This window comes from Bufo gargarizans, chromosome 4 (assembly GCF_014858855.1).
Source record: "Bufo gargarizans isolate SCDJY-AF-19 chromosome 4, ASM1485885v1, whole genome shotgun sequence".
NCBI classification, from domain to species: Eukaryota; Metazoa; Chordata; class Amphibia; order Anura; family Bufonidae; genus Bufo; species Bufo gargarizans.
Window position 1 is genome coordinate 209896711 of NC_058083.1, and position 16120 is coordinate 209912830.

Sequence of the window (16120 nt, forward strand, 5' to 3'; positions counted from 1 at the left end):
ATTTTGCTTAACGGGTGCGGACCCATTTGTGGCGAAACCAACCCCGCCACGGTGTTTTGGAGGGGGCTGTTTGCCAGCCTCCTGCCCCAGGATTACGGCCCTTTGAGATACTTTTGCTAACTTTTAAACCCGGAACCTATTCAAGTGAATTTTGGATAGGTTTGTCCCCAAGTTATACTGTTTAAATTTATGTAAGTTATATGTATGGACAATGTAACCTCACAAAGTTGTAACAATTTATAAGTGTAACTTGTCAGCTTGGGAGGAATATGCTGGGTGTTTTTCTATTGTCCCATTGTGTGTTTAAATGGTGATGTCTGTCCTGTTGTCTCCACATGTGTATTGGCGATCTCCCCTTTGTCCTGAGAGATAATTGGATTGCCCTCGGTTGTCTCCGGGACAGAGAGGAGGAAACCATGATGCATTGTGGGGATGTGTTGTATCTGTTCTGTGTCACAGTCTCCCTTCTGGTCCTCTAGGGGGCGTGAACGATTGGTTGCTGTACTTGCATGGTGTGTGTTGTAAGATATTGATTGGTTGGATTTCAAAACCCTGTGGGTAGTACTATGTTTGTTTTTTATGAATAAAAGAGGCTGTATCTGAAATACAGTCAGACCACTGCTGACCCTCAACACGGAGCCTTGTCTCGTCATTGGGGGGAATCCCTGTATGCTGTTGGAGACTGATTGCCAGGAGTGTAAGCTGACTGTATGCTTTTCCTGTTCGTCTGCTGGCAGCTATTCGCGAGGTTCCAGTTTGGAGTGCTATTTTGTATCCAGTTCGGGAGCTTGGTGTTCTGCAGTAGCTGTGCCTGTCTCTCAGAAAGGGGCATATCGCCTAAACGGATTTTAACCCCTTGTCTGCTGAAATGGTCCATTACACCATTCATCTCTATGGAGCCGCAAAACATATGGACAGCACACCGTCTGCTGTCCGCATCCGTAGTTCTGTGCAGCGGCCTCGCAAAAAAAAAAAATAGAACGTGTCCTATTCTTGTCCGCAAAACGCAATGTTCATGTGAATGTAGCCAAACAATGATTTTTTTACCTGCTGAAAGATTGCAATTGTCATTCATCAGGTATTTAGTGGCAGTATCATCATTAACAAGTGTTCCTATGAACGCCTGTTAGCGATGATCTGTCCAACCTGTCTTATCGCTAGCTGTAATACAGCCTTTACTGTATTCTTCACTAGCATTTTTTTATGTGGCCAAATGATTTTTTAAAAGGAACCTGTCGAATTGAATGTGGTTTCTGAGCTGCAGGCAGCAGGTTTTCGAGCAGGAGGAGCTGTGCAGATTGATACCGTTGCAAGAAAAAAGTATGTTAACCCTTTGGAATGATATGGATTTCTGTACAAATTGGTCATAGCATGTGATCTGATAACAGACACAGACAATCACAGTCTTCTTAAACTAATAACACACAAAGAATTAAATGTTACCATGTTTTTATTGAACACACCATGTAAACATTCACAGTGCAGGTGGAAAAAGTATGTGAACCCTTGGATTAAATAACTAGTTGAACCTCCTTTGGCAGCAATAACTTCAACCAAATGTTTCCTGTAGTTGCAGATCAGATATGCACAATGGTCAGGAGTAATTCTTGACCATTCCTCTTTACAGAACTGTTTCTGTTCAGCAATATGCTTGGGATGTCTGGTGTGAATCGTTTTCTTAAGGTCATGCCACAGCATCTCAATCGGGTTGAGGTCAGGACTCTGACAGGGCCACTCCGAAGGCGTATTTTCTTCTGTTTCAGTTATCCTGTTGTTGATTTACTTCTATGCTTTGGGTCGTTGTCCTGTTGCGACACCCATCTTCTGTTGAGCTATAGCTGGTGGACAGATGGCCTTAAGTTCTCCTGCAAAATGTCTTGATAAACTTGGGAATTCATTTTTCCTTTGATGATAGCAATCTGTCCAGGCCCTGACGCAGCAAAGCAGCCCCAAACCATGATGCCCCCACCACCATACTTCACAGTTGGGATGAGGTTTTGATGTTGGTGTGCTGTGCCTGCCGTATTTATAGGGCTGTCACATCACAGGTCTGGCTGGCTGCTGATTGGCTGCATGCATGTCAGTCTGGGTGATCCTGCCTTCCCAGACTTCCTTTCTCCATGTCCTCACACGTGCAGCAGCCATTTTAGGAAAAATTTGATTTGTTACTACAAAGCGCAAGGAAATTCACATTCGTTGCAAATCACATTTTTCCTGAAATTAGGATCTAATTCCACTTCGTCAGCTACGATTCACTCATCTCTAGTTAAGAATCCAGGGAGAGAGAAGACGGCAGTGACGGGGGCGTGACCAGCACAGTGACATCTCGTGTACAGACTTATATCTGATCTCTTAGGCTTGTGCACCAAACATCATCAGAGCAGGGAGAGAAGATGACATCACAGGTCATGTGACCCTCAGTGAAAACTGAGAAAGCAGCAACTAGACATAAACTAAGTGAATTGTAAAGTCCTTATATTTGCCTAGTTAGAAACATACATAATGAGTTGACTGCCGTACACGCACTATTGCTGTTTGTTTTAATGATCTGAAGATCACATACTAAGATTAACAGGAGCTGATCACAAACTATTAGCCCCTTGTTTTTATTCTTACACCAATAATTTTTGTACGTGTATATGGTATTCATCTAGATTCCAATTCATATTTTTTAGGGATATTGCATGATATGTAGTATTACTTGAAAGCCAACAGATGTAAAATTCTCTTTTTTTTTGTAGATCATTGCTGTTGTTATTGCTGCTCCATATTAGATGCTGCTGATGATGATGTACCAGAATATGAAGTAAACCGCTTGTATATGTTATATTGCATACAGATTTATTAACCTACCTCTTTTGACAGTAGTTTCCACACAGGGATGATCTTCACTGTAATTGTGTTTAGTCCACAGATTTGTCGCCTGCCCAAACACATACAAAAATAGCAGTAAGACACCTATGTATCGTGTTCTGTTTGTATATAACTAAGGGCTAACCCTGTAATTTGAAAAGTTATGTTGTTTCCTATTATATATTATGTTTTAGTTCAATTCAGTTTTCAAGACTGCTTGTAGACAAGAAACCTTATCATGTTCTGCCCACACAACTGTATGGTCAGTTACAGTATAGCAGATCTTTCTTTTCTAATGAGCCCAGTACCTGAACACAGAGTTTCATCATTTAGATATAACAACTAATTTGTTTAACCCCTAAACTCTGCCTAACCATATGAAAAGAGGTTCCTAATATCAGAGAACCCCTTTAACATAAATCTAAATATTAAACTGAAGCATTAGACTGTGGAAGTGAAGAGGTGTTTATACCTGACTTCCTGTTCTTCTTTCGTCAGGCCAAAACCATATTTTGAATGTATGTCTGAGCAAGAAAGGCTTTTCTCCAGAACACTAAAAAGGAAATGCCATGTATGCATCTTAGATTATGGATTTGATTGATACAAAATACCATAGTTTTAAACTGGGCACTTTTGACCATGCTAAACTGCTGACAGCACTATGTGGATGCTGCGGAGAGCAGGACAAACATACCTTTTGTCGAGCTTTTCTCATTTTCTCATTAGGAGTAGTGGCAGTACTAATTTTTATTCTGCCATATTTTGCTTTAGCAAGTACCCCTGGTGAGACTTCAGTGTACGTAGCTCTAAACGACAGCGGTAGCATCCAACAGGGGACCACTTCAGCTGTCATTCAGAGCAGAGGTTGGGGTGGCTATGATGCCCTTCCCCCAAAACCCTACTTACTGTAGTACTGTATAGCATGGTCAAAACTGCTGACAGTCAGTCTTTAAATAGAGTATATTCTATAGTCTGATTACTTACCCAGTTTTCACAAACTTGTTCTCAGAGGGAATCCAAACATAACGTATTTTTTGCACTTGTATGTATCTGACCTATTTGTATACATTAGAAAAATCAGTAAGCAGTGTACAGTAGGAAGACTTTTGGGTGTATATTAAATAATAAAACAACAACTGTAGCTACAAAACTTTCCTTACAGAAGGGATTTGTCCCGTCAGGACAACCCCTTTTCCAAATGCAGACAATTGGACAGCTATTCAAACTGTGGACAGCCGCTCATTTTCCTGTATTAGTGGCAACAATTCAAATTAATGGGCATATATGACATCTTGCAGTGTCAGAGCTAATAGAGTTGAAACAGGGATACCCCTCAATTATGTACAGAAAACATGGAAAAGGGAATTCCTGAAGCAACAAGATGCTTGATATTTTTTGCTGTATATAATAAAAAAATAATAATACTATATATATATATATATATATATATATATATAATGTGTATATATATATATATATATATATATATATATATATATATTACATAAAAGCGGAACAGCACCTCAAGAGACAATCGCAGGTGCAAGCTACCAGGCAACAATGTAAAAAAAAAAAAAAAAAGGAGCAGCACACTACTGAATGCACTAAGACTGTGTGAACAGGTGAATTGGAGTCATGTATTTGACCCTGTTCACACATTCACCTGTTCACTCAGTCTTAGTGCATTCAGTAGTGTGCAGCTTTCACCTGCACTCTATTAGCCTGGTAGCTTGCACCTGCGATTGTCTCTTGAGGTGCTGTTCCGCTTTTCTGTATGTGTGTATAATAGAGGAACAGGCATCCTCTTTGAAACTTAGCACTCCCCGCCCACCCCACCCCCTGGTGCTTTTAATCAGAGTAACAATGAAGCTGGACACTCCATGTTTGAGTAGGTCCCATCTGATAAGAAGCTACCTTGACATCTGGTAGATGGGCCTGACATATCTTTGATCAATAATATGCGCTAAAAGCTTCTTCCCTGCTTAATAGTAAGTATTGGAGTCATGTATTTGACCCTGTTCACACATTCACCTGTTCACTCAGTCTTAGTGCATTCAGTAGTGTGCTGCTACTTTTTTAGTTTTGATATACTGTATATATATATATATATATATATATGTGTATATATATATATATATATATATATATATATATATATATATATATATATTGTGGTGATGTGTACGGTATGAGTGTGCTGGAGGGTGTGTATATCCCACCCAGATACCTCAGCTTGGTGAGATAGATAAAATCCAGAAAGCTGCAGGGGTTTCAGCAAAGCATAGTTTGCTGAGACAATTTTTGTTTACATTTTGTTCTGGGCTGGATTTCATTTGGAATAGTGGATAGGTTTGGTAGTGAGATCTGCCAGTCTACACCCTTCCAGTCCGGGTATTGTCATTTACCTGACGTCATCACAGGTGAGGCCTGCTGTAATTAAGGAGGGATAAAACCAACCCTCTATGTGTCAGTTTGAGAGAGAAAACTTGTAAACAGAAGCCTGAGAGACTCTGTGTGGTCTGAGGGGCCACAAGTCTTTGTAAAGCCTGAACTTTGGGGGGCCCAGCGACACCTACAGAAAGAGGGTCGCACGGTCAGAGTCGGGAGGACTTCTGGACCATTTCCCCCAAGGGTGCTAGTCTGATCACAGTCAGGGGGCTTCTGGACCATATGTGGCTGAGGGGTCACGAGGCTATGTGAAGCCTGATCTCATCCCTGTCTGGATGTCACGGCTGAGGATGGGGAAAACCCTCAGCCGTGCGATGCCGGAAGATGTTAGTGGCTGCTCGGCCAGGATGACAGAATTAGGGAGCAGGTCACCTCCTAACGCATCCCTAATCCGGCCCTAACTCCTAGCTGCATGGGCCAACCTTGAAGGTAGGAGGGCCCATGCTCAGGAACTTCGGATCCCTACTCACCCTCCGCCGATCCCTGAACTAGGAGCTGGGTAGACCACCTGTTCCTCCTGGATTCAGAGAAACAGGAGTCTAAACTGGCCGAGCTGCAAAGGGAAATAAACAGAAACAGACTATGGATATGGCAGGAGAGTGAAAGACTTCCACCTCTACCTGCCACAGACACGCTGACTGGATCCCTGGACACAAGTGCTGGCTGTCCACACACAGACATAAAAGGACACAGCACACAGGGACCCAGAACCATAGCTGCAATAATAACAGACACCACATAGACATAAACTTAACATCACATAAACATTTTGTATCACAATTTATGACCACAAGGGTGGCCCTCACTGGCAGATGGTATATGGGACCAGGAGAGTACCTCCAGCTTACTACAAGGCTGGAGTACCCCCAGAATTTAGGTCTCAACTGAGGTTAAATAGCCCATGTAGCCACACCCACGCAGACACACCCAGTGCTCACAGATTAGGAAGGGAATTAACCCTTCTCACACCAGGGAAGGGAAGACAGCAACTAAAAGGGGAATACACACAATAAACCCTGTGCACACCAGACAAGGAGAGTGCACACATAAACACATGTTGCCAAAGACAGCCGCATGCATGGACAGCAAGCCGCCCAGCAACCAGCTCAGGCTGCTCCACTGCCCAACAACCACAAGTTGCCAGCGGCAACCACACGTGAGGCAAGATACTAGCCCTCACCTGTGGTTGACAACAATACCAGACCGCGGGCAAATGCATGCGGGTCCCAAGGAGTCACGACCATGACCATGGTCGTGACACTGGACTTGTGTCTGATGAGAAGACCTGTTAAGGCTTGGAGCTTGAGACCCTGGGCTTAGAGGTGAATCAGGGAAAATAAACTGTGTATTAGTTAGAGCCCAGACAGGCAGGTGTTTGTTTTTGTTTTGTGTGGGCTGGTGACAAAATAAATTACCATTTTGGACTTTAAATCCGTTGTCTGCAAAGAAGTCTGTGACTGCGATCCCCTCAGAGAGAGTGATCCCTTAATATATATATATATATATATATATATATATATATATATATATATATATTTATATCTTTATAAATAGAGCTTTGTTCTTCCAGAACTTCTAAAAATAAATGAAAGTGTTATTATTTCTATATAAGGCTGAAAAACAGCAGTGCTATCTGGTTTGTTGAAAAAATTCTGGGTGTCAGAAAATGGCAGAACAATTTAGTTATGTTAGAAAAAGTGTAACATTTTTTAAATGGAATAAAGAATAATAAAAAAATATATATATATAAATTTGGCATCACCGTGATCATACTGACCTGACGAAATCATGTCATTTTTACTGCAAAATGAATGTAGTAAAAATAAAAATCAAACAACATCAAACTTTTTTGAAATACATAAAAAATAAGAAGTACTACTTGTTCTGCAAAAAACAATGACAAAGCACATTATGGTTTTGTTAACAAAAACATTAAAAAAATAGGGCCCTTGGAAGATGAGGAGGAAAAACTGAAAATGTAATTTGCAGATCTGGCCTGGGTCAATTTTTGAAGGTGTTAATGATTATTGTGGTTGGTAAACATTGTAATTAGCATTGCTGTTTAGTTAGGACACAACATTTAACATTTACCTTCCCTTCTGGCTCCATTATAGATCTGCATATAATGGAATTTTCATCACTTATTACTGGATACCCAGGTTTCATTTTTCTGTTAAGTCTGACCTGGATCACCAACTTCTTTATGTAGTCTTTAAGTTCTCCCTGCAGAAAGGTTGTAGAACAGATCGACAAGTGAAAGAGTGATCAAGTAAAGTATTGAGTTACCATACTCCATAGAAACCTTGTGCTCAAATCCATACAAATCTTAAATTGTTGGTCTCTGCATTAATTTTTTTGTTTAGCATACATACTAGGGATGAGTGAATCTACTTCAGATGTTTCCGAAGTCGATTCATATGATGAGCTGAAGTTATTAGTTTGCAAAGTCTCGTGAGACTTCGGGTAATAACTTCAAAGATTCATTTCTACTGTTAAAAACCTTTTCCCGAACTCGGCTCATCTGATCCAATACATTATAATACTGTACGGAGCTCCATACAGTATTCAAATTAAGTTATATGATCATCCCTAATACATACCTTTCTATATTTTATAACTTACAATATATTGTACTCACAGTTGTTCGTAGCAAGATCGTATCAGCGTCTGCTAAATTACATGGAACACAATGACTCCAAACTTCCAGCTCTGGCTTCCAATAAAATACCAATTTAAGGAGTCCTAAAGAAAATATGTAACCCAGAAGACACAGAACTTTCCTCCACCTCTCTGATTTGTATCCAAATATCTCCTAAAAAAAACAAAATAACAAAACAAAACATAAAACTGGGCTGTTATAAAGCATAAAAACCCTAATTAGTATTTAAAATGTACACATATAAAATGTCACACTTATTTTACAATTACAAGTTCTAATTCTACCTTAAAAACATTTACAATAGAAAGGGTAAGTTTGCAGGAAAATATGTGCAAAGACATAAAAAAACGCATATATTCAATCACTGGGGTCTATTTGATGGAGGACTGCTGAAAATGTGCAGTGGTGGTTCTGGAATAAATTAAAAATAAATTTTCCAAGAAATAAAACTACTAATTAAAGTGCATGTGTGCCTAAAATATTAGACTAGCTCCTTGTTTAGGCCTCTTTCACACAAAATAATTTTCTGTCAGCAAATGCATAGCATCCGGACTGAATGCTGACCCATTCTTTTCAATGGGTCTGTGTTCCACGCATCATTTCTACTGTTGGGCACCAATATTCAAATCGCAAATTTTAATCTATATTATATCGCCACTTTGAGAATTTGTGAAGATTTAGAATATAGTTCAATATATTTGTATTCTCGAAAATTCGAGATTTTTTTTTCATCAGTAACCTCTAATGTTGATCGAGCAAGTTCGGCTTGAGCATCGCGATGCTCGGCACATCCAGCTAGCGCATCCACTTCTGTGTCCCAGCGAATCGTACAGATATCCATACCCCAGGACTTTAAACGAAAGCGCAAAAACCCAGCCACCCACACACAGGCCATATCGCTAAATGCACACATTTCCAAATTGCTGGCCCTGGAAATGTTGCCATTTAGGCTTGTGGACACTGAGGCGTTCCGCAGCCCATCCCTCGTTGCTCAGTCCCCAGCCGCCACTATTTTGCCTTGTGTGCCATCCCCGTCTTACACCAACATGTGTCTCGTAACATCACCAGTGCCCTGACAAATGCAGTTATTGAGAGGGTCAACTTAACGACTGACACATGGACAAGTGCTTGTGGCCAGGGACACTACATTTCCCTGACTGCACACTGGGTGAACGTTGTGGAGGCTGGGAGTGATTCGATACCCTGGGATAGCACAGGTGCTACCGACGCCAAGGATTGCGGGCCCTACTTCCATCAGGAATTACGCTACCACCTATGTTAGTGACTGCAACCCTCCCTTTCTCCTCCTCCACCTCCTCCTTCACTTCCACCTCTGAATTCTCATCTTGCAGCATTAGTCAGCCATCAGTCAGTAGCTGGAAGCAGTGTAGCACTGCAGTGGGGAAGCAGCAACAGGCCGCGCTAAAACTTATTTGCTTAGGTGACAAACAGCAGACCGCCGCAGAGCTGTGGCAGAGTATAAGGGACCAGACTGAGCTGTGGCTTTTGCCACTCAACCTACAACCAGGCATGGTTGTGTCTGATAATGGCCCAAACTAGGTGGTGGCTTTGGAGCTCAGCAAGCTCACACACATACCATGCCTAGCCTACGTGTTTAACTTAGTGGTTCAGCGGTTTCTCAAAACCTACCCCAATTTGCCTGAGCTACTGGTGAAGGTGCGCCGCGTGTGTGCCCATTTCCAAAAGTCATCTACAGCTGCCACCGGTCTGGCAGTGCTGCAGCAGCGCTTGCAATTGCCAGCTTACTGATTGTTGTGCAACATGAGCAGGTGCTGGAACGCCACGTTTCATATGTTGGCCAGGCTTTGTGAGCAGCAGAGGGCAATATTGGAATACCAACTGTAATAGGGTCTTCGCCTTTCCAGTCAGCTGCCGCTCTTCACAAGCGACGAGTGGGCATGGATGTCTGACCTCTGTGAGGTTTTATGCAACTTTGGGCAATCAATACAAATGGTGAGCGGCGATGCCGCTATTATCAGCGTAACCATCCCATTTCTGTGTCTACTGAAACGCTCGCTGCTCACAATGAAGGCGCACACTTTGCACGTGGAACGGGGGGAAATGGGGGAAGACAGTACACAGGGTGATAGCCAGACCACCCTCATTTTGTCTTCTCAGCACTAATTGGATGAGGATGAGATGGAGGAGGAGGAGCAGGAGACGGTTGCCTCCGATACAGAGGGTAGTACCCATAGCAGGTTTATTCCATTGGTTCAGCGTGGATGCGCAGAAGAGGTGGAAGAGGATGAGGAGTATGAGTCATCATCCTGATGAGGACAGCAAAGTCTTGTCTGTTGGGACACATGGCTGACTTTATGTTATGCTGCCTTTCCCGTGACCCCCCGAGTTGTATGCATTTTGGCCAACACCGATTACTGTTTGTTCACCCTTCTCGACCCCCGCTGCAAAGAGAACTTCTCATCTCTCATTCCTGTGGTAAAGAGGACTAGCAAAATTGTGCAATACCAGAAGGTCCTTGTGGAAAAATTGCTCCAAAAATTTCCATCTGACAACGCTGGCGGCAGAGTACGTAGTTCCTTGGGCAACCAAAAAGGGGAGAACAGGGAGAACACACACAAGGCCTGGGACAGTTTCATCACACCCCGCCAGCACCCTCACCCTGATGCATGGCCTAGTTTCACAAGGAGGGAAAAGTTTTGAAAGATGGTGAAGGAGTACGTAGCAGACTGTGTCAGCGTCCTCAATGATCCCTCTGTGCCTTACAACTATTGGGTGTCCACGCTGCAAACATGGCACATACTGGCACTCTACACCTTTGAGGTGCTGGCCTGCCCTGCTGCTAGTGTTTTGCCAGAGTGGTTATTTAGTGCTGCTGGGGGCATAATAACTGATAAGCGCATCCACCTGTCAACTTAAAATGCTGACAGGTTGACTCTTATCAAAATGAACAAGGCCTGGATTTCCCCTGACTTCTCTACTCCACCAGAGGAAATCGGCTGAACATAAAGGTACTTTGATTATGGCTTTTATAGTGTATTGAAAACACTGTATTCCCATGCACCTCTTCCACCACAAAAAAAGAATATATGGTTCAATCTTCCTTTTATCGTCCTCCTCCTCCATCATATCAACATGCTTATTAGGCTGCTCACCAGCAGGCCCGCCCCTCAACCATCATTTTTTTCGATGATCGGCTCAGCAGCAGGCTGTCACGGCCATGGCCATGACCGTGACTCCTGAACCGCATGCGGTTGTCAGCGGTTTACTTTGGTTGTCAATTACAGGTGAGGGCTGTGGTATTTGCCTCACCTGTGGCAGCATTGCAGCCTGAGCTGAGTCGTGGCTGCTTGCTGTCTTGTGCGTGCGGTTGAACTTGGCAACTTGTGTGTTTGGTGTGCACTTCCCTTGTCTGGTGTGCACGGGGTTTATTTGTCTGTATTCCCCTTTAAGTTGCTGTCATCCCTTCCCTGGTAGTGGAAGGGTTAACTCCCTTTCTGTGTTGAGTGAGATTCTGGGCCTATATAGCCTTGGTGTTTGGCATGGCTCAGTAGGTTGCTTCAGTCATGCTTGGCTGGAGTAGCCTCCTGTGCATTCTACCTGCCAGTGAGAGCCACCCATGTGGTCATAAACAATCTGTGATTCTCTAGTTTATGTTATGTCCACTTGATGTTTTCCCTGTTATGTTTTGCACCTATGGATCTGGGTTCCTGTGTGTTTGTGTGTGTGCTGTGTCCACTGGTGCTTGGGTGTGGACACTTGCTGTATCGCACGGGATCCAGTCTGTGTGTCTGTGGCAGGTAGGTGTGGAAGTACTTTTCAGCCTCCTGCCATATCCATAGGCGGTTCATGTTCGTTTCCCAGCAGCTTGGCCATTGAGACCCCTGTCCGTCCGTATCCAGGAGGAACAGGGTGTCTACTCAGCTCCTAGCTCAGGGATCTGTGGAGGGTAAGTCAGGGCTCCGAGGCTCCTGAGCATGGGTCCTCCTACCATCAAGGTCGGCCCATGCAGGTAGGAGTTAGGGTCAGATCAGGGACGCTGTAGGAGGTGACCTGCTCCCTTATCCTGTTGTCCTGGCCGAGCAGCCATAACATCATCTGGCATCGCACGGCTGAGGATTTTCCCCCATCCTCAGCCGTGACACAGGCCTTTGCCCATAATTTTTTCCATGGGCAGATCAGCAGCAGGCACTCGTCCCTAATGTTTTAGAGAGTCAGCTCAGCAGCAGGCCCTTGCCCATAATTTTTTCCTTAGTCAGATCAGAAGCAGGCACTCACCCCTAATGTTTTAGAGAGTCATCTCCAAAGAAAACCCTCGACCCTAATGTTTTAGATGGTCAGCTTAGCAGTAGGCCCTCAACCATAATTTTTTTGATGGTCAGCTCAGCAGCAAGCACTCACCCCTAATGTTTTAGAGAGTCATCTCAGCAGCAGACCCTCACCCTAATGTTTTAGATGGTCAGCTCAGCAGCAAGCCCTTGCCCATAATTTTTTCCATAGTCAGATCAGCAGCATGCACTCACCCCTAATCTTTTAGAGCAGGCATCCTCAAACTGCGGCCCTCCAGCTGTTGTAGAACTACAACTTCCACAATGCCCTGAGGTAGACTGATACCTGTAGGCTGTTTGGGCATGTTGGGAGTTGTAGTTTTGCAACAGCTGGAGGGCCGCAGTTTGAGGATGCCTGTTTTAGAGAGTCAGCTCCACATAAAACCCTCGCCCCCTAATGTTTTAGATGGTCAGCTCAGCAGCAGGACCTCACCCCTAATGTTTTAGAGAGTCAGCTCAGCAGCAGACCCTCACCCATAATTTTTTTCCATGATCAGATTAGCAGCAGGCACTCGCCCCTAATGTTTCACAGAGTCAGCTCGGCAGCAGGTCGTCACCCCTAATGTTTTAGATGGTCAGATCAGCAGCAGGTCACCAACAGGCCCTTGCTCCTAATGTTTTTGAGGGTCACCAGCAGGCCATCAATCGTAATTTTTAAGGGTGTGTATGATGCCCTCCTTTATGTGTAATAAAGAGTGTATTGAAGTGTTGGTTCCTTGTAATTTTTGGCAGCCCTTTCACTTAGTACATAGGCTTTATGAGTGTAGGAGTCCCACTACCTGAACAATTGTACCACAATGTGAATGAGGCCCTCCTTTATGTGATATACATATTGTATCAGAGTCCCTCTGCCTTGTAATTTTTGGCAGCACTTGCCCGTTATATACAAGTAAATATACCGGAAAGAATGTTTACTAACAATTTTTCCTCTAAAAAATTTTTTTTTTTTCCTTCGGTTTTGTGCATATTATTGTCTGTATAAGTCGCGTACTACTCAGACAACATCATTCCCAGCAGCGGCCCGGGATTCCAACATGCATCCATTTCAGTGGTGTTTCTATAAATTTCTGACATTTCCATGTGAACCAGGCACCCTCTTCAGAGCATGGGGTGTCTGTTTAAATGCCTGGGTTCTCCCATTGACTTCCATTGTGCTCGGGTGCTCGATAGACCCAAGCCTCCCAAGGTGTTCTACTCGAGCACCCGAGCACTTTGGTGCTCGATCAACACTAGCAACCTCCCTTCTTGCTTGTGGGCCAATGAGAAGGTTGCAATGTCTTTGTCTGAGCTTAGCAACATCCCTAGCAACCAATAGGAAATCTGCCTACCCTTTTACTATATAAGAAACTCCCCAGCAGCCATTTTCTGTAGTTTTATGGAGTTCTGAGAGAGACAGCAGTGTCATTGTTGTGCTCTGTACTTTATTGTTTAATTATATTAGATAGTTAGTTAGTTATTTAGTTGGTTAGCTTTTTTATATATATATATATATATATATATATATATATATATATATATATATTACAGATAGTTAGTGGGAGACAGTCAGTGTAGGTTAGATTGTGATATAGTGTAGCTGTAGGTTCTGCTGTCCATACATACATGCTACAGAGATAGTGCTGTGATGTCACAAGTAGTGATGAGCGTCAGGGGCAATATTTGAATTTGCAAATATTTTGTAGAATATTCGTCATATATTTGCGAATTCGCAAATTTGAGATTATATTCTTGATTGCACAAATCAGCAATGTAATATTTGCGTAATGGGCGCGAAATACAGGCGTGGGTCACTGATGCTAAATTTTTCAAGCTGGTATAAGTTTCCTGAGACTGGAGAAAATGGTTGGCATGGCACAACTTTAGAATAGCTTTACATGTAGATAGAGTGCTCCAATATGTTTGTGCGTGCTATTTTCGGCAATATCAGCTACACTATAGATCAATCTAACCTACACTGACTATCTCCCCCTAACTGTCTGAATTATATATATATAAGTTAACAGTCTAATGTAATAACACAAAGCACAGAGCACAGCAATGACACTGCTGTCTATTTCATAACTGCAATACACTTTAGAAAATAGCTGCTGGGGAGGTTCTTATATAGTAAGGGGCAGGCAACTTTTTTATTGATTGCTAGGGATGTTGCTAAGCTGTGACACAGCCTTCTCATTGGCCCACAGGGAGGGATGATCACCTGATGTGTACTCTGTTAAAAAAAATAATATATATATATATATATATATATATATATTCGTCATGACGAATATCTAGCACTATATTCTAAATATTTGCAAATTCTCTAAGTGACAATATTCGCAATAAAAATTCCCTTTTTGAATATTCGCGCTCAACACTAGTCACAAGTTCACAACAATTTTTTTTTTTAAGTAACCTTTATTATTATTATTACATTATACAAACATTTTAAACATTGTTTCATCTTAAAATTACAAATATATATTTACCCCCCCCCCCACCCGCCCATTTATTATTTGCTATGTAGGAGAGAAAAAATAATAATGGAATCTCCTCTATCCTGTCTCCCCATGTCCTCCCACTCCCACCTGCCACCCCGGGGTCCCGTTCATTAATCAGTAATATGTAGTCAGACCTGCTAAAATGTGAAGTTGCATGTATTGTACAAAAATATGCGCATCATTAATTGCCAATCCGCGCAATCGCAAATATATTGGAGGACTTTATCTGCATATAAAGCTATTGTAATGTTCTGCCATGCCAACCATTTTCTCCAGTCTCAGGAAACTTCTAGCAGCTTGAAAAATGTAGCAACAGTGGCCCATGGCAATACGCGCATATTCCATTGCCGATTTTTGCAATCAAGAAAAAAAATCAAGAAAATAATCGTGAATATTTGAATTTGCGAATAAATGACGAATATTCGCCCAAATATTTGCAAAATTGCAGCATGTTCTATATTCTGAGTTTTTCACGCAGCTCTGATTCCATAGAAGTGAATGGGGCTTCATTGAAAAACTGATTGCATCCGGATGCAATCTGGATGCAATGCATTGTTCACTGATGGTTGCTAGGAGATGTAGATTAGAGATAAGCAAATCAAATCCAATGAAGTGGAATTAAATCTGAATTTCAGGATAAATTCGATTTGCCACAAAGCCAAATTTCCTTGTGCTTCATGGTAGCAAATCAATTTAACCTGAAATAGTGGAAAAAATGAACAAAAGATCATACTTACCTCCTCCACTTGCTCAAGACAGGCCAGACACTGCCATCTTGATTGAAGATCTTCGCCGAAATCCCGTGCTTGGTGATATGTAGTTTTGAGCGAGCACCAAAGTGCTTGTGTGTTCTACCGAGCACAATGGAAGTCAATAAAAGAACCCCAGGCAACCCCTGCTCGGAAGAGAAGAGGGTGTCTGGTTCATAAAAAAAAGGTTAGAAATTGATGGAAACCCCATCAAAATGGTTTGGCAACAGCATTAAGAGGATAGCTGGAGGCATCTTAGACTCTTATTATGTACAACATACAATAGACAACGACACAAAGGTTATATGCAAAAAGCCAGGTATTGCAAGCCATCAATCTATCCATGTGACAGATAACAGCCAGCATACCTTACAATGGCAGCCTTGTGCACTATGAGATATTCCAAACCAGCTCTCATCTGACTGAGAACCAGTAAACTTCAAAGTTATTTTGCATCTGTTGGATGGCTTGAGTGGATAAATATCATTAGGGCAACAAAAAGTTTTCTGATTGTCCTAACATAATATTCAATAACCTTTATATACAGTTTTGTCATGTAAAAACTCATTTGCATGGGCATATGGGAAAGACATGCAAATGAGCAGAATCTCTTCACTCACAACA

General features: G+C 42.4%; 1 protein-coding gene across 1 annotated transcript in view; it reads right to left on the reverse strand.

The window, feature by feature from the left end:
* Positions 1-16120, reverse strand: part of LOC122934993 (probable cation-transporting ATPase 13A5) — a 249603-nt gene that overhangs the window by 190110 nt on the left and 43373 nt on the right. Inside the window, exons 2-6 of the mRNA XM_044290686.1 lie at positions 7940-8113; positions 7393-7524; positions 3838-3908; positions 3326-3406; positions 2854-2923 (exon numbers count right to left, since the gene is read on the reverse strand). Of these exons, the coding sequence (XP_044146621.1) occupies positions 2854-2923; positions 3326-3406; positions 3838-3908; positions 7393-7524; positions 7940-8113 (528 nt within the window). The remainder of the gene's footprint in view (positions 1-2853; positions 2924-3325; positions 3407-3837; positions 3909-7392; positions 7525-7939; positions 8114-16120) is intronic.